We start from the raw sequence: 19,094 nt of genomic DNA, 5'->3' as shown, positions 1-19,094 counted from the left end.
GTATTATAGAACTTCGAAAATAAACGCAAGAAAGAAACTACCTTACGCAGACATCGCCAGATGCTCTTTCCCAAAAAGACACGCCACGTCCTTCCCACCACGCTCCTTCCAAGTTAAAGATATTCTACATTGTCATTGCCTAATCTGGAAGGAAAATCATAATCTCGTGACCAAATGGACGGAGCCTCAAAAGAGCAAAACAAAAAACATCGCTTGCCCAGATGTACACAAATGTGAAACGCCTTACAGGCACAACCCAATAACGCCATCATACATCGTGAGTCCCATCCTGGTGCCGTCAGCCACTACTGCCACTAATACGTCGTCACCTGTGCTGTGCCCCAGATCGACGAGTGGTGCCGTCGCAGTGGCTCGACCACAAACCGCTCCAAGTCCGATTCGAATTTGCTCGAATTCGACTTGAGCAGCTTGATGCCCACGTCGCTGATCACGCGGCATCGCAGGCACGCCTCGACCACGCGCTGGTACGTCACGCCGATCTCGTCCTCGATCTCGTTGCTGTTGAGAACATCCACCGCCGTGTAGTAGTCGGCCAGATCTGCGTCGCTGCTACCGCTGTCTCCACCGCTTCCACCACCGTCAGCCAACGTGTCCTTGTCCATTCGGATGTCTGCCAGCCGCTTGCCCAGCGCCAGCTCGATCAGCCCAAACCCCAGCCGCACGAGCATCGGGTCCAGGTCTTGGAAGGTGCTCCAGAACTTGGACGGCGCCGCGGCTGGCGTCTTTTTGAGGCTCTGCCGCCGCGGCATGTCCAGCGACCAGAACCGCTGCGTGATCATCAGGTCGTGGGACAACTCATGCCGCGCCACCGAAAAGTTTTGCCACGTCCACGTCTTCTCGATCCACGCCGTCGGGTAGAACTGCAGGATCGTGGCCGCCAGGTTCATCGCCAGCTCTGCCCGCACGCGCCGCCGCTTGCTCGCCGTGCCGCACGTCGCGAGCCACTCCTCCATCGACACAATGGTGAGCGCCGTGTGCTGCCGCGGTGCACGCACTGTGTACCGTTTACCATCATGGGCACCGAGCACGCCCTGCAACTCTTCCGTCCTCATCTTGGGCGAGTTGGGCGGCGACATGCGCACCGTGTGGATCCACTGACAGAGGTCCGGGATGGGCGTAAAGTTTTGCACCCCGCGGCTCTCGCTGTACTTGACGAGCAGTGCCGGGTTGTCGCCTGGCCGCATCGACAGGCTTCCCTGCCGCGCGCGGGACCACGTCGACCGGATCCATTCACTGTTTGTTAGTGATGGACAAAAACAACAATCGGTCACAAAACAGGGCATGTCAGCGACACTCACCTCATCATGTCTTCGCCGTCATCTGCGTCCTCATAGGCTGTCATATCGCTCTCCATTGTGGCCGATCGCCCGCGAAGGCGCAGATTCGACATGACACGCGACAGGTCGGACGACTGGAACATGACCATCGTGTCCGTCACCGACAGGTTCGCCTCGTGGCCCGCTGGACAGTTGCACCGGAAGCTCTTGCCGAGCACTTCGTGGAAGCCGTTGAAGAACTGTGCGTCGATCCGTTTTTGCCGCTCTTCCTGCAATGTGCTCTGCCGCTGCACCGTGTTCGCCGCCGGTTTGGCATCCGCGTACGCCGTGCTCGAGCAGGTCTTGAGCAGCTTGCGCAGCGCCGAGTTGTGGAACGCCAGGTAGTCCAAATTCTTCTTGATCTCGTCCTTGCGCAGGACCCTCTTCACGTCCCGGAACGACGGCAGTACCCGCTTGGCCGCTGGCTCCGTCTTGATCTCGCCAAGGTACCGCTGCAAATTCGAGACCAGCTTGGAGATTTCCAAGACCTCGTGCTTGATGAGCATGCACAGCTCCTTGTCCAGACGGCTTTCAAGTCGCGCACTGAACTCGGCGTCCTGCCACAGGCTCGTAAAGCTCTTGTCGCCGGTGATCAGGCCAATGCGGTCCTTTTCTGACAGGTCCTCGTCGCCCTGCAACAGTTTGAGCACACACTCCTTAAAGATGCGCTCCTGAACTTTGATGGTCATGGCCCACCGGCTGGCAGACCCATCTTTGACCGACGAGTAAAGCTCGTTGAGCAACCCGACCACGGGCCATAGGGCGAGAGCTAGGCCGATCACTTCCATGCCCGACATCAGGGGCAGTGTGCTTTGGTGTTCACCGAAGTCGGGGTATGTTGTGTTGAATCTCGTTTGACTTTGGCAACGGCAGTCCAAAGTATGAAAATGAGAATGAATCGGCAAACATGAGGCTCACGGAGTTTGAATGTTTCTAGAGGAAGCCGAGACAAAAGATGCAAACGTGAGATCAACGTTATGAACCGTTTCCAAGCCAAACCATGAAAGGGGGGAGGTTATGGACGCTGGGACGCTGTTTGGTTGGCATCTGAAAGTTGGTGTGGTGGCCGCACCTGGGTTTTGGCTAAGCCTTACTTTCTTTCACACCAACCGAATGCTTATAATTACAGCCCAATATGACACCAAACATTGTGAAAACAAAACGACACATCAAATCGCCAGGCCAGGCTGACCAACGAGGAGCAACCAAACCGCGACCAAGTGAAGAGCGATCTGCTGTGCCGTCCGGGCGCCATGTCAGAACGAGCACGCTAGAAGGCACCGAAGGTTGGAAGAGAAGGTGTTTCATTCCCCGCCCCATCCACCCTCTTGGAGAGAAACTGGGAACGACATCGGGAACCTTGACCGAGGGTCCTAGTGGCAGGCAGCAAAGCCACTTGGGCAATCCTAACCCATGACCTTATCTGGACCGAGTGTTTGACAACACGTCAGATCATAGCTCCTTGTCAACTACAGTCTTTTGGGACTTCAAGCTTCCGTGCGAGCACGCCGATATAGGACACACCGTGTTCTTTGTCCGTCCTGACCGAAGTATGGAGGACGCATTGCTGTTTTCTGGAGAGAAATCCATATGACGACAACTTCGGACAATATGCATGCCCCGCTCGTATGGCCAGCAAAGAGGGCAGTGCAAAACTTAGACCGCAAATGGCCGTCTAGTTGTGGTGCATTCGCTTCCACTAACATGCAGCTAGCAACACTTACAGATCGGAACAGCGCCCGCTCCCACCACCGCCCGAACAAAGAAGCGAATCGGTTGGCTGGTCCGCCGTGGCCTGATTGCATCCCCACGCCAAGCTACAGGTGGTCACGCCGGCATGCGATGAGGCTGAATTCGCAATAGGTCTCCCTAAGTCCTCCTTTCGTCCAAGGCATACCAACACATCCTCATTGCCAAATTGTGTGCCCGCTTGTTTCGACCCGAGCAGCGATTATTACCCCGACTCTGCCACTATCAGCTCATCCGAGAGCCAACGCAGAGCCGCACTGCGAAGTCGATCACAGAACATGACGGTTGTCTTCGGGCAACGTCGCGTGAGGGTAAAGATAAGGGGACTGCTGATTGAAGTACGCACTGCCATTTGAAATCAAAACGGCGAAGCATTTCTCGACTGATTCGAAAGTAGCAAAAGCTGTTGATGCGCCACGGCTAGCGTGGTGCATACAACAAATCTAACATTCAAGGCAGGATCTACCTTCATCTACCCTGCCTCTCGCGTATCATATCAACATCGTGGGTCCCGAGGTTAAACAGTAACTCTGACTTGCATGTCATCGCCCGGTTCATCGATAGCCACAGAGGACGTCACAACATAGGCCATTCTTACGAAAGCGCATTTGCGTCATTGAAGTTTTTCTTTCTCTTCTTAAACCAACGTGCCATGGATAAGCAAACACACATGTACGATGTGCTCGGCAAGAGGAAGCCGGGTGTCATGAAGGCAGTCGTTGCTGCTCGCTACGAGAACGCTTCGCAAACATTCAACAAGCTGTGCTCAAATTTCATTCCCTTTGCACAACTTCTTCCCCAAACAGAAACACAGCATCAGGCTCTCGATGATGCATTTGCACGCCTCACAATCTGGGGCCACGAGACAGGGGCCGAGGACCACACTCTGGATTACAAGCTGCGGAAGTCAAAAGATCTCCACGACACGGTGGTCGAGGCGCTCCAAGAGCTGCAGGTATCGCTCGATGAAGGTATGCCTGTACCCTTGACAACTACTACTCTATTAGTCAACTACCAGCGACTGACTACGGCACAGCTCTGCAACTGCTCGAAGATGAGAAACTTCAACAATGGTCCAGTCGTGCCACGGATGACCAAGCTGACCGCTCTCTACCACCCGTCACAGTTATTCCAGACAATGAAGATGGAACTGCCAGCCGAGATGAGCTGATTCCGGGCACAGTCGACGGTGCATCGCTGGACGACGCGCAGACCGCTGATCTACTCGAGGCGCTCTCTGATGTTTTCGACTTCATTGGCGAGCGTGTAGAGAATTTGATCATGCTCGGTCCTAGCCTCGACCGCCCGTACCCGCAGGACATCGACACATACTCATCAAGCATCAGCAACACTAGCGACGTGAGCGACCAACTCGACATTGAGCGCGCAAAGCTTGAGTTTCCCACGGCATCAAATATTCTCAAAACTCGCCTTGGCCGTGCCAACTGGAAGCGGCGGGTCTCTCAGGCGGTTGTTCAGGAACAGATCCAACAAGATGGCAAGGTCCACATCACCAAAAAGGGAAGCAAAAAGCCCCACCATCACGATGTAGCACAGGATGCTTTCAACTTCCAGAAGCCGACGTTGAAGCCGGGGAGACGACAGACAGTACCAAAAGTGCCCATGTTCTTACCTCTCATGTCGATTGCCGCGAGCAGTGCGGCACCCTCTGAAACGGCATCCATATTCGATGTGGACCACACCGTGGCACCAAAGCTGACTCGAGCCGAATCTGCGACGACCATGGCGACCATGGCGACTTTCAACTCCAAAAAACTCCAGATGTCGGGCAGCGGCATGTTGGGGCAACCACCTACGAAAGCAGCACTGTTTCCGAGACCGCCATTGCAGCTTACCGAGTTACCCAAAGGAAAGACGCAAATGTTCACCTGCAACTTTTGCGGCTACGATCTGGAAGCCGGTGGCAAGATCAAGACCGAGGAAGACTGGAACGAGCACCTCCTCGAAGATCTGGAACCATATTTATGCACTTTCGACAAGTGCTTTAGTGCCCAAGAGACCTACGCACAGCGTGACGAGTGGTACCGCCACGAGCTGGAATCGCACCGCATCAAAAAGACGTGGCCGTGCCCTGCTTGTATGAAAGAGTTTGACACCAAGAGCGAGGCGTCCGAACATCTTGTGCAGACACACTGCGGGGAGCTCAAAGACGACAAAGAGGTGGCCATGATGAAGGCCATGCTGCGACAGACGCTCTCAGGTCAACATGTGGGCACGCAGATATGTCCTCTGTGCGGCGACAAAGTAGAGGCTTCTGCCTGCAAGGACCACATCGGACGGCACCTCGAGTACTTTGCGCTCCTTGCCGTTGCCAACGAGGACGTTTCGGAGGAGGACGATTCTGACGACATCTTTTCGCAAAGCGACGATGCCATGTCTGAACGCGGCCGAAAGGAGTTTGTTCTCAACACCTTTGTCACCGAGCAGTTCAAGCTGAATCTGGAGCGAGGTAAACAGCCGCCTGATCTGTTCATGGATAGTAGCAGCCGGCTGGACCTGTTGGACGACATGTCGGACTACGACGGCTCCAAAGACTCAGACTCGCGCTTCGGTGGTGGTCATGGAGAGACACGGCAGATGCTTATCGATCGCATGTTCCAGACGGGAAACACCTCTGGAGCAGCGCAACAGACTTCGGTCGGCCGCACCGGTGAAACCTTTGAGCGCGACACCCCAGCGAGGCGGATGACGACATCGACGACCACAAGTCAAAAGACACGACAGGCCTTGCAGTTAGCTGCGAAGCCACCGTCTTTGGCATCGTCCACAGAAAAGATGCCTTTGCTGCGCACCTTCTCGTCGCCGCGCAATTCGGATTTCATGGGCCGTGATAAGGAGCTGGCCAATTTGTACAAGATATTGTCCGAGCCTGGCAGAGTATGTGTCGTGAGCGGCGAAGGCGGCATGGGAAAGACAGCTCTCGCCGTCGAGTACAGCTGGCGCTTTGAGCAGAGCTATCACTACATCTTTTGGGTGCAGGCGGAGACACCCGTCGGGTCAAGCGACACCTTCTCGCAAATCGCCCAGCAACTGCAGCTGGCCCCAGACGGCACCGATCAAGATACGCTGGTCCGGCTTGGCCGCGAGTTTATCGAGCAGATCAAGGACAGGCGGTGGCTCATGGTTCTCGACAACGTGGACCGCTGGGAAGACATTGACGCATACATGCCCAACAAGACATCAGCCACCCAAGGGTCCATCCTAATCACGACACGGCACGAGAGCCTAACGGCACCATCGCGGCCTGTTAACTACTACCGCGTCATGCTTGAGGAGCTGAACGTCGAGGAAGGCCGGAAACTTCTCATCTTTGGGCTCCCAGAAGAGTTGCGCCCCGAAGAAATGTCGCTGCGCGATCCTGAATATAAAGTGGCGGGCGAGATTGCAGGGTTAATTGGGCTGCCGCTTCTGATTGTCTACGTCTCAGGGTACATCAAGAAGTCTGGGTGTACACTCTCGGAGTTTTGGGAGTATTGGAACGAGTGGCGGCCAAACGCGTGGATGAGCGCCAACACCACTCAAGGAGAACGCCAGGAGCCTAGCACCGCTGGCCGAGAAAGTGTACTCTATGTTGCGCTCCGGGATCTGAGTTCTGACGAGATGAAACTGCTCAAGATTATGGCCTTCCTTGACAGCAACGGCATCCAGCGCGAAGTATTAGAGTGGAACAACCCAGACCAGCCGGGACCGACCTACCTCAAAAAGAGCCGGTACGTACATGACTTGGCCTCCCATATATCGTGCAAAAAAGCCGTCTCTAACAACCTTATTCCACAGTCTTCGTGTTATCATCAGCAAGCTTAAAAGTCAGAGCATTGTTTCCGAGAGAGAACAGGGCGGCCGCGAGATCTACACCGTTCACCGTCTGCTACAGTCGAAGCTGTTGCAGGACATGAATGCAAATCGAGACGAGCGAGACATTATCTTCGGCATTGCCTACGAGCTGATCCGGAACCGTCTTCCTCGGCCGTCGCTTGACACGCCGGAGCAGGCCAAATGGAACGCGTTCAAGGAGTACCTTCCGCATGTGCTTAGTTTGCAGAGGGCCTATGCCGATCCGCTGTCAATTGTCAATGTGAAGCCGTTCCTAGGACTGGCAGAGCTGTTCAAAGATGGCGGTGTCCTGCTATGGCAGCGGTACATCCATGGGGACGCACTGAGACTGCTTCGCTCGGCCGAGCGAGTCTTGGACCAGCTTCCACAAAGCAACGAAAACCTTCGCTCCGAGATTAACATCACCATCAACCTGCTCCTCCAGTACTTTGGCATCAGCCACCGGAAAGAGATCAAGGAACGGTCCGCCAAAATTCTCGAATACCGTCAGAGTATGCTAACACAACGGCCGCCGGAGAGCGTCACCAATGAGGACAAGCTCGTGCTGAACAACGCGCGAGCCGATTATGCCAACACGTTGCTTCAGTTCAACGACTTCCGGAAGGCCGAGCCCATCTACGAAGAGTGCTTGGCCATCTACACAGAAATTGGCAAGGCCGAAGACGGCGGGACCGCCTTTGCCATTGCCAAGCTGCACCACCACCTGGCCTATTGCAAGATGTATCGGCGGCAGTTTGACGAGGCGCTGGCGCTGAGTAATAAAGCTGTGCGCATTATCGAGAGTGTCAGCGACATGGCCATGGCGCTGCGGTACCGTTTCGATCTCGCATGCATCATGCTGCAGTCAGGTAATCTGCAGCAGGCGCTCGACATGCACCAGGACATTCTCAAGGCGCGTCTCGGCTTCCAGGGTCGCGCCAGCTACTTTACGCTCCAAAGTCAATACGCGGTCGCCGCCCTGTGCCACTACCTCGGCCGCCTCGAGGATGCCGAGATTCTGATGCAGTCAGCACTGAGCAAGGCGGCCAGCCGTGGTGGCAAGAACTTTTGGCCCGACGCCGCCGTGGCGCGCACCAAGTACCATCTGTCGCTGATCATGACCGAGCGCATCCAAGCCGATGGCGAGAACGAACAGACAGACAAGCTTCGGAACGCGGCTCGGAAGCTGGCCTTTGAAGCCAAAGATGTGCTGTCCCGCATGCTGCCCTATGATCCCGACACCATCACCGGTGTGCGCGAGGAAGACATATTGGCACTGTTTGATCACCTGCAGCCCGTCTTTGGCGGACGCTTTACAAGTACGAAGCTGCTGGGTTATGTGTCTCACGAGGAGGAGTAGGAGGATGGAGCACATTGAATGATGCAACGACGGCAACCTAGACAAGAATCTTACACGCGGTATAAACTTGTCAGAACGAAGAAGGGTCGCCTCTTTTACATCTGAAAAGCCAGGCAGAAACCTAGAGTAAGATACAGGACGAACCCGCTCCGCTGTGCTGCGAGCGCATAGGTAGGAAAGCACACAAAGACACGAATTAATGTGATGGGATCAAATATTTTCCCAAAAATGACAAAGGATAACGTTGGATACATCCAGTGAGATAAGAGGCAGAATCAATAATCGAATCAAGGAAAATAGGTAACGTCCTTTATCCGCGCCCTGAAATCAAGACAACGACATGCCCCCACGGGGTTGAGTGTGACCATGAAATCGACTGTGGCGAATGTGGTCCACTGGCAGGTGACTTGGTCTTTCTCCGATGGCGGAGAGATACGCCTGAAGGTGGGAATGGTACAAAAACAAGAAAACAAGAAAACAAGAAAATGGGAAATGAGAAAATGACGTCGGCAAATACGAAAGTTGAGGTTGAATGATTCAAACATGGCGAGACCTGAGATGGCCCATTACGTTTTAAGACTATGAAACGGATTCAAAAAACTCCAAAGTTCTACTTTCCACCCCGACTACAAAATCGGACATAAAAGGAGAAGTAAATAGTCCATTTGAAATGGGATACGACAAAGAGACGAGAAACTTGCTGGAACGAAGACCACAAAATCCGAGAACGTTGATTCGAATCAAACAAAGACAGTCAACAACTGCGGCGCGTACGATTGGCTTCGTATTCGGGGGACCCTGAAAAAGACCCTGTAAGCAAATTGGGCGGCCGCCAATATGGCGGGTGCCGCTCGGAAAACGGCCCGCGTAAGGTTGCCCGGCACGTCCCTGTGACGTCATATGTTGATTAACACCCTCTAAAAGCAACGACCAACGACCAATGACCAATGACCCAACAGTGAACAATAATCAGAAAAGCACAGCAAAACCAACTCAAAGGGCCAATAATAAACCTGTTTTACTCCATGGAATAATAAGACCGATTATTTGGTCTTGATTCATGCGACGTGCGGAAAACGCAGGGTAACGGAGAACTCGCACCGGCCCAGGAAGCATTCTCCCAATCCATATCCTGCCAGGCCATGTGTTTTCGCCCCTCGGTCAAACTAGGCTCTTTCTTGTGTCCCTTCCTGAGTCTACCTCTAGGCTGCACATCCTATGAGCCTATTTTATACGTCATTTATGGTCCGGGACACAGAGATTGTGACTGGCCCTGCGTGGGGGATATGTTCTCGGAACGAATATCTCCCCGCAAAGCCGCACCTAATCTGATAATCAAAATGAGCCTCATCACGACATTGCCCCGGCAGCTTGGAAATGTAGCAAGACTATTATTGCTTGGTATGGATTTCTCACTCCTGCCGGTCAGCCGACGCCCTGTAAACCTTCAAATCCGGTTTTTGCATCTGTTCATAAGGATACGGAATCAGGCAGTGTCTCCTTGCCGAGTTTCACTTCTACTCATTCCAGGAGATCCTGAGATTCCTCGTCAAGAGGTGCTAGTTCCTTGATTTGGGGTTATTTGTGTTCACCCTGACATATTTTCCTCACAAAAATCGCCGATTACGGAGATTCTCATTGCTTAATGGATCGTGCCTCAGTCAAGTAGGTCATGACAGAAAAGGAACTATCCAATACTCATGGTCGGTGTGAACTCGTGAACTCCATGTCACATCTTTCAACTTTACCAATAGGCAACCGAGTGGACAAGAATAAAGCAAAAGACAGACTAGAATGAGCTGACCCATTATGGCCCCCTTTTTCTATGATATGATCGTATCTCCCATTCATTATAAAAAGGAGCCAATCCTAGGACATAAAGTGCATAGCTTCCCGAGAACTTATTTTTTTTATTAGCAACACTCCTCGCTTTTCTTTCGTTTCATCTCGCCTTTCATCATAATCGTCGGTTTCATATTCTCAATATCGCACAGTCACATTGTTGCAGGGATTTTACTATTTGCACTTCGTCACCCAACGACTAGTCGCAAAACATTACAAGTCTGCTGAGCCTATGACCTTGCATCGGTCACTAGCCACTCACAAGTCACGACCAACAAGTTGCCATATGTCTCCTCACGTCATCTCAAGTCACTGAAGATACCACATTGTCATATTCATCGCGTGGCTTTTCTTCTAGATACGACCGTTTGTGTTGCATCTTCCCGGCTACAATAAAGATGTCTATAACACAACAATCCCAGGGCATCTCACTAATTAAGTATGACAGTCTCCTTTATGTTGTTACACAAGATGAATGTCGATATTTTCTTGGCCGGCAAACATATGTTGTGCCCTGTTGTCCAGTCTCTCGTCACCGTCATTGGTATCTTTCAACTAGCTAGACGAAGAATTGGCGTGCAACGTCCTACTTACACTTCCTGTCTTCTAAAAGCGCACTTCATCCGGCCCCCTCTGCTCTCCCTACAATCGCGACAATTCCAGAGGCCAATGCACTCCAAATCCCCGCTGACTTACAAGAGATCATCCCTACAATTCCTGCAACCCCCAAGCTCACGCGACTCCATTCCTTCTCGGCACCCGTGAATCTCCCTGGGCTGTTTTCAAATGCCCAGCATCTCCCACTGGACTGCGCTCCAGAGACGCTCGGCTGCTTCTTTCCGTCGGTGCCAGTGCCCCTGGACCACGGTTATTGTCTTCGTCGGTTCTTGGAGACCGAGCCTGCACCTATCGGCTTTTGTCCAGCTCGCACGCGTGACGAAGCAGCTGACCAAATGTACGCTAAGCTTAGAGCCTGCCTCGCCGGCCTTGACCGACGCCATACAACACCGAGGGACATCGATGCCAATGCTCAGAGTTGGTGATTTTATGAGTCCTTGCTCGTCCATTTTTTTATATTTTACCTTTTCCGGTCCTTTCTGGTCTATTGCATGTCTCGTTCTTTGTTTCACTGTGTACCGTCCAGAAATATTGCTTCTTTCGAGGTGGATTTTGCATTGTACGATTGGGTTGCTGCACCTGTCTACCAGTACATCATACTTATGAAGCCTTCAAACAAATCATTTTTGTTTAAGAAATCAATACAACTGGCCCACTTACACACCATTTTCATCCTTTGAATCTCGAATCCTTTCCTGCTGAAGCCATCTCGTGTTGCATCTACTGTAATCGCAAGCTCCTCTGTGACCCACACTCATTTTTGTAACGCAGCCGCATGGCACCATGATGACCCATAAATGACGGCTTATTCTCTCAATACTACCCTCTGCTGCCTTTTGCTACTCACTATCCTACGAAAGTCTCGGCGCAGCATTGTCCAGGGATCTTGGTATGCTTTCAACTGCCGTAAAAAGGCCGCTTTGGTACCAATGTTGTGGTGGTCGGTCCGGGAGACCGGAGGCAATTGATGGTTTAGCCGCCCGACGGCAAGTCTGTAGGCGCGCCGCTGTCAGAACTCTACTTTGCTCGTCGCTGACGGCGGAAATTCCTCTGCAGGAACCGTCGTGTCATTGTGGCAAAGCAATGCGAGGGGTGTGTGAAAGGTCATACCTGTACAGATTACGAAAAAGAGAATCCTGATGAGTGCCAATAGAGGGGGAAATGGAATGGATGTGTCATACCGGAGGCCACTGACCTTATCCACCATCCACATTCCAGATAATTTACTATTGCGTCTCTTTTAAATCTGTTTCCTCGTATTGTGTGCATTGAGATTGGCTCTTGTCGCTCATATGATCCTGCCTTTACGTTGGAGCGGAAAGAAAGCGAAAGAAATAGGGTAGATCAGGCAAAAGAATTTAGAAGTACATTTGGAATGGGCACTGTTGTGTGCCTGTATTCCCTGAAAGGGTAAAACGTAGTGTCCTGTTGAGTCCGCTAAATTGCCCTTTACTTTCCTTTTTTTTTTTTTTTTTTTTTTTTTTTTTAATTTACAAACGAACCCCTCATTGTTTCTTTGGCTCTCACAATAAACGCCTCACCGGTTCGCGTCTATTAACCCCCAGAAAGTTCTTTGGTTTCAACAGCTAAAGACAAGTGATAAGGATAAGGAGGCAGGGGTGGTGGCCCTTTTCTTGGCAGAGCTCGTGACAGGACGAAAATCGCAAAGGAACCGAAGCCCCTTAGTTGATCGCCGAGGCAGACTGCCCTGTCGTTTCCCCCTTTTTAAGAATCTGACAGCCAAAGCTGGCCCCATTTCTTCGTTCTTTCGTAATCACTGCGTATGGGAACAATTCTGGGAGCGGAGGAAACAGTGACAACGTACAAAACACAAAATATGACGTAAGAAGATTATGATGGGACTGTTTGATTTCGCCTGCGAGTGAGATACTAGCCAGCCAAAGTAGACCCTTCTAGGCATCATCTGTAGAGCGCACCTTTTTTGCTATTCACATTTGTTTGGTTGAAAAAACAGCCAATGACAGCTGCAGGACGGAAGCTACGGAACGACGTTGCAATTCCTGGCCATGGCCTCGGAACCAAATGGTGCTTCCCTCTTCATCGAATTGGGTGCATGGGTGAAGGTCCTCCATTTGGTCTAGCTCCCAGACTTGCAGATATCTCGCTTGCAGAAAGCACCAGACAATGAAGAGGAAAAAGGACAAACTGCTTGGAGAAAGAGAGGGGTTGGACTTCGAAATGGTGTGAGACATGCGCCGAAAGATTTTCCGTCTTTTTGGAAAGTTTTACCGAGAAATACAGGATTGATGGACTGGTCTGGCCCTCCTACGACGTTCGAAATCGCAGTTGGACAAGGACCCTGACCACCTTTTGTGCCTAGTAAAACAGCGCCCGCCCTCGCCGCCCTCCACTGTCCTGAACAACGGGTGGGAAAAAAGACGCACAGGGTGGCACGGCCTTCACAAAGTGGAAAAAGTCGCTCGGTACAGGATTTTTACTGCATCGTTTGTGCTCTTGCGTTTTGCTGCATGGCCAAGTCATTCTGTGGTTGCTATTTTGTGTTGTTGAGACTGCTCAGAGCCTACTCCCACAAAACTTGGGTAATTTATCACTAACAAATGCCTATACGAGAAAATACGAGAAAATACGAGCGCTTCTCATCCTCTCGCGCAAAACCTCCTCGCCCGGCTCCTCGACCAGGCAAATATAGTCGCTTTGCGCACGACTGACGACGTCGCGCATGATCTGTGCACAGGCAACAAATGCGGAATCCCAGTGGCTTTATCGGTTTGCACCTAACAGGCCCTGTAGGGCTGGACGCCAACGGCGACGGGCGACTTTTTGTGTTTTTCTATTTCCCATTTTTTGTGCCCACCGCGCCAAGACGGGCCAACCCAGTGCTGTTGGTTTCTGTTAGCGATGGCGGGTAACCTGAATGGCGCACTAAACGTGAAGTAAAATATTAAGAAAAAGAACGACAATAATATCGATCGACCTAGCTGGTCGTCGGGTTGCACTGGGCCGACAGTCAGACCACACAGTAAAAGACGCCGTGCTAGGCAATGTTATCGACCGCAATTGACTGCAGCATCGTGGCCCGACACCACATCGACTTACACACTTTTACACCACATTCGATTCATCATCGCCGACTTTGGTAGATTTTTGATCATTGCTTTGTATGACTAATAGCATCTTTTGGTATTTGTATATCAAAAACTATTTGCGGAACTGGCAGTGAGCTATGTCTTTCAATGTTGTGAAGTTCGACATTTGTAGATATCTCCTCCCGCATCTGACTTAACTCCGATCAGAAATTTTGTTGTCTAGATGTACTTTGGATGGCAAAAGCTCGTTGGACGAGTCCATGTCCTCCTTGGCCAGCAGCGTTGGTTGTGGCAGCTGCCGGGCCCATAGCGTCGCATATCTGCCTTGCCGTGTGTCCGTATTTTCATTTGCTACATGGCCATGGAAATATCCCGCGGCTCCGGTCCACGCCGGTGCACAATGGTCCACTCGTCCATCAGAGTAGGGCGTTGCTTGACGCCGAGGGGCAGCTGCTTGATGCTCGTCAGCAGGACGCGGCACGCCTCGAGGCGACCGTAGAGGGCGACATTGTTGCGTCCCTGTCGGCGGCACTGCATATCAAGAATGTCGAGTACACCGCGGCCGGCGGCATCGCGGGCATGCACATTCGCACCGTGGTCGAGAAGCGTAGTCAGCGCGATTTTGCGGCCAAGGCGCGCGGCGACGAGAAGCGCGGTTTCGCCGCGGCGGTTGCGACCTTCGATACGGGCACCTGCCGACAGTAGCGTCTCGAGGATCGCGACAAGGCTCTTGGCCTTATCCTCTTGGTCGTCCGCAATATGCACAACAAAGGCAGTCAGCACGGTCTGCCCGCGGCGGTCGTAGTGGTTCACGTCGACGACGATGGGTGGCGACAGTAGGCCTTGCACGAGGCGAAGGCGCGTTGCCATCTGTGCACCGTCCACTGACGTATGCAGCAGGCTCTGTGTGGACGTCGCTCCACCAAGAGCCGGGTTGCTGACGTAGGGGCTGGTGCTGCTATACGTCGGCCCACCACCAAGACCGTCGCCGACACTTCCGCCTTCGCCGCTGAGGAGCAGGCCATTCATAAAGCTGCTGCTGTTGCTCGTCGCAGCGCTGGGATCCTTCTTATCGAGTGTCTTCTTTTTAGGCACCTTCCGGCCCGCGCTCAGTGCGCTGCGGTGTTCGTCCATAATGCGCTTGTCCACAATCGCCTCGGCCATGCAGTGCAGGCCATTGCGACCTTCAGGGTCCTCTACACTCGGTTGGTTGTCCGATGCCGTGACAGTACGCAGCAACGACTCGTGGTGGCGGATAAAAGCATCTTCGCTAGAGAACACGGTTGGGACGTTGCCGCCAACCAGTGCATGTGTGGCCGTCGGCGAGGGCCATGCGCCGTAGTCGTCAGCGCCGCCACTGCCGCTGGCCCCCATTATAGCCAGCGGTACATGGGCAAAGCCGTCGCGCCGTAAGAGCGCCGCGCGGTCGTAATGCTGGATGATCGTGCTCGTTATAATATGCGGGTCACTGACAAAGGTGCCGAAGCGGTGGAAGAAACTGCGGCCGTAGACATCAGTCGCGTAGATCAGGTGTGCCATGGCGTTGCTGGGCCCTGGGCCGTTCACGTCATCTGCCGCGTCGGACCCAACATTGCCGCCAGCTGGCGGCTGACGCGTACGGCTCCGCAAATGGGCGAGAAGCTGGACCAAGGGTGCGTACGGCTCATGAAGCCCCACAAACCAGCTGGGAGCCAAGACATGCAAAAACGTCTGTCCGGCTGTGTTGGCCGCCAGGAGCGTTGCATCGTCACAGTTCAGGACCATGGCCAGCAGCTGCATCTGCAGACCGTCCCGCGATGCAAACAAGTGCAGCATGGAGTGGCCGAACCGATCGCGGCGTGCCAGTTGATGGCGCTGCTGCGTAGGCTCGCGAACCATCGCTTCGGCCTCGGGCGTGAGCCGGCCGTCACTGAGGACCCAGAACGAGCCGTCTTCGAGTGCCACAGAGCCGACTGCATCTGCAATCGCACACCAGCAGCGCTTTTCGCGCGGGACCTTGGCGTTGGCTCCTCTGGCACCGCTCCGGCCCCGTCTCCGGTCGTTCTGGTCCTCCTCGGCCTGCCGTTGCCGCCTTTCTTGCTCGTCACGCAGAAGTTGCTCCTTGTTGTGGAAGGGACAGTTAGCGTCGTCGCGGTACTGGTACGCGTTGAAAAAGTCACCTGGGAGCACAAGACGCGGGCTTCCGGCGTTGTCACCGCTGGCGCCCAGAATCGTCGTCGCGTGTGCTGTCGTAGCTGTCGTAGCTGTCGTGGTTTTCAAACCGGCTCCAGAGCCACCTGCCCGCCGCATAGCACTACCGCGCACATGCTCATCGACGTGCCCATCCGGGCTTGCACCGGCCACACTGGAATGGTTGCTACCACCGTGGCTGCTCTGGCCGCGCTGTGTAGTGTCGTCATCGTCGCCTGGCTCGCCATACACGTCCACGTCGCTGTCGAAGACGCCAAAACTGCCGTTGCTGCTAGTGCTGCTGACGCTGTTGCTACGAATTTTTTGTGTCCGCTGGCGCCAGGGTTTCCGAATCCGGTGCGAGTCCGCGCTGTTGTCGTTGCTGCCGCTACGAGGGCCCGAGAGAACAACGGACGGCGAAGGAGACGACGGGTCGTCGGATCCGTTGCTAATCGTGAATCTGCGCAGCAAGTTGGCGATTTGGTTTGCGTAATGAGTCGAACAACCCGATAGGCGGTTTTTGAGATCTTGGATCGTCTCCGTGCTGACGTCCGAGGACGCGTCCGAGTCTGTTGAGTACGCCGCGGAGCTCATGCGCCGCTGCCGCTGGTGGTCACTGAGTAGGGGCAAATGGCTGCTCGTGATACCGCCTCCCAGTGTGCCGAGGTTACCGTGTCCATCGATGCTGCTGTGCTCGTTCGGGTGATAGGGTTGATGGGGATGGCCGTGCGCTGCGTGGGGGTGCTGATATTGCTGGTGCTGCTGCGCGTGTTGTGGGTGTTGGTGAAGGTGCTGTTGTGCATGAGCCGCATGTTGCTGCTGTGCATGGAGCGGTGCCATGCTTGTTTGGTGCTGTGCCAGGTCAAACGAGTTGCTCATGGTGAGACGGGAGGCGGGATCTGCAGCCTGACTCTGGTTATCGTACACATGGCCCCAGCTACCGCTCATAAACGGGGGGACGTGATGTGTTGTCATCTGTTGCATGGAGAGGGGGTAGTGCTGATGCGGCTGCGGCTGCGGCAGCGGTGGTGCTGGCTGCTGTGGGTACTGCTGGTGGTAAAAATCATGGTACGGCTGTTGCTGCGGTTGCTGTGGATGGTGCTGGTGGAGGTTTGGGGGCGGCGGGAGATATGTTGCCGACGGCTGGCTCGGATACTGCTGCGGCAAGTGATGAGGCTGCGGAGGCATCTGGTGCTGGGGCTGCTGGTGGTGGTGCTGCGGCTGCTGATGCTGAGCTTGGTACGGGTGCTGCGTATGCGGATGCTGCTGGTGGTGCTGTGGGTGCTGTGGGAGGTGGCCAAGTCCCGGGCCGTGGCCTATCTCGGGCTTGATGCCATGGAGCATTGCGTCTTCGTAGCCCGATGAGTGGCCCATCGGAGGTGGAAGTGGCGGCTGCTGATATTGCGAGTTCAGGTGCTGATGTTGTTGCTGCTGCTGCTGCTGCTGAGCCTCGCCGTGCTTCTTCCACGGCCGGCGCTTGCGCTGGGTCGACCCGGCCAGCAACTTGACGCGCTGGTTCATGTCCTCACGCGACTCGGGGCGTAAATAGCGCGGATCGTGGTCCAGCATGTTGTGAATTGTCTTTTGGGCCGAATTCTTCCTGCAGATAGCAATAGAGTGTGAATAACGCCGTTTTAGGTTTTGTCTTTGAGGCTCTGCCAGCCTTGGTTTGCTCGAGGTTTTTGACAGGGGGCCTATTTCGTTCAAGTATCTGATGCGGCTTTCCTTCGTGCCGTATCTTGCCGGTTTTGTTGGCAGTTCCGTCGTCATGTTTCTTATACTCGGCTCCGTAGGATCAACCCTTTGCGCATTGCATATGATTTTGCTTACCTTGGCTTAAACACGTCGTCTTCCAAGACTTTGAGGATCTTGTCGACGGAGAGTGTTGAGTACATGTACAGCCGCACCAGCTTCCGCGAGCGCGTGCTTGTCCATTGCGGCGGCCGGCCGATGCGGCCCGGAACTGTGCTGCTGCCCTTGCCACCGGCGCCTTTGCCGCTGCTACCACCGCTGCCACCGGAGCCAGCGCCCGCGCCGGAACCGCCGTCCAGCTCGCGAGCCGGAGCGTTCGCTGGCGCCATGACACTGCTCTCACACGCGGAATGCGCGCAGTTCGAGACCGGCCCGAAGCTCTTGTATCACAGCAAGGAAAACGTGAAACCTGGGAAGGTCGAAAATGATTCGAGACACTGCAAGCACAATCACAACAACAAATGAGTAAGAAAAACGAAAACGCAAGAAAAGATAACAACCTCAAGTAACTTGAATAACGCGCATTGCAAGGTAGAATAAAGAAAGCCAAGACTGACCCGTTGACGGGAACGAGAAGGGTATTCGGGAGGACATACACACCCACGCCAGATAATAAAGGGAGAAAATGCAACGAGTGGCTTCAAAAGTTGACAAAAAATGGTGACGACGGCGCTCTGTTGGTTGGAAAAGCCAAGAGCGGGCGGATATGTTCTGTCCGCTGCGATTCCGTGTGCTGTTTGGCCCGGTGTTGGGCGGCTGTTTTGGCGTGGGGAAGACGGATAGGAAGGGAGGGACGTTCAAGAGAGTCGAGGAAGCCAAGGGGAATAAAAGTATAAGAGGGTGCACGTAAGAAAGAAGTAATGCGACAAGGCAAGCAGAAAAAGTCGGGTACAGCAGGCTTAGTTCTGCGGGACGGGGGGCTGGATATGGCAAAACGACAACGAGTAGAAAAAGACGCGGGAGGTCAGGCCTTGGCCGGCGTTGATGTTCGAGACGGTCCCAAGGTCGAAAGTTGAAAGGGATGGTGGAAGAAGAAGTCTAGAGAAGAGGTGGGCGACCGAGAAATAGAAATAGAAATAGAGATGGGACCCTTTAAGGGGGCGAGGGGGGAGATGAACGCAAATACAAGAGAATTGGCAAGAGCGAGAGGACAAGAGCAAGTGCAAAGAATGTGTGGGGGAAGGAAAGAGGAAAAAAGGCACAAACACGAAGGAAAGTGCCGCCCAGTCTCGCAACAGCTCCAAGACCCCAAAGGGTACAACAAAAGAAGGTAAAATGGAACCAGCAACCAACGAGATTTGGTGAAAAAAGAGGTAAAATAAAGCAAGAGCAAAGGACAACGCCGCCAAAGAAGACAATGTGAGC

The 19,094-nt window shown here is 53.7% G+C and overlaps 4 protein-coding genes across 4 annotated transcripts; 1 reads left to right on the top strand and 3 right to left on the bottom strand.

The window, feature by feature from the left end:
- Positions 1-314: 314 nt before the first annotated feature.
- Positions 315-2,134, bottom strand: SPSK_10294 (uncharacterized protein; the record flags this gene model as incomplete). Its single annotated transcript, XM_016736772.1, has 2 exons — positions 315-1,254; positions 1,320-2,134. The coding sequence occupies 2 exons, from the start codon at positions 2,132-2,134 to the stop codon at positions 315-317; spliced, it is 1,755 nt and encodes a 584-aa protein (XP_016586731.1).
- A 1,604-nt stretch (positions 2,135-3,738) lies between these two features.
- SPSK_00198 (uncharacterized protein) lies at positions 3,739-8,280 on the top strand (the record flags this gene model as incomplete). Its single annotated transcript, XM_016727176.1, has 3 exons — positions 3,739-4,057; positions 4,105-6,817; positions 6,885-8,280. 3 exons carry the CDS (start codon positions 3,739-3,741, stop codon positions 8,278-8,280), a joined length of 4,428 nt encoding a protein of 1,475 aa, XP_016586730.1.
- Positions 8,281-14,159: 5,879 nt separating this feature from the next.
- SPSK_00217 (uncharacterized protein) lies at positions 14,160-17,546 on the bottom strand (the record flags this gene model as incomplete). The annotated part of the gene is made up of 1 exon (XM_016727195.1): positions 14,160-17,546. One exon carries the CDS (start codon positions 17,544-17,546, stop codon positions 14,160-14,162), a length of 3,387 nt encoding a protein of 1,128 aa, XP_016586729.1.
- A 257-nt stretch (positions 17,547-17,803) lies between these two features.
- On the bottom strand, positions 17,804-18,058 carry SPSK_00356 (uncharacterized protein; the record flags this gene model as incomplete). The annotated part of the gene is made up of 1 exon (XM_016727329.1): positions 17,804-18,058. One exon carries the CDS (start codon positions 18,056-18,058, stop codon positions 17,804-17,806), a length of 255 nt encoding a protein of 84 aa, XP_016586728.1.
- Between the last annotated feature and the right edge of the window lie 1,036 nt (positions 18,059-19,094).

This window comes from Sporothrix schenckii, assembly GCF_000961545.1.
Source record: "Sporothrix schenckii 1099-18 chromosome Unknown Cont45, whole genome shotgun sequence".
Classification (NCBI taxonomy): domain Eukaryota; kingdom Fungi; phylum Ascomycota; class Sordariomycetes; order Ophiostomatales; family Ophiostomataceae; genus Sporothrix; species Sporothrix schenckii.
This window is presented reverse-complemented; position numbering and strand designations above follow the sequence as displayed.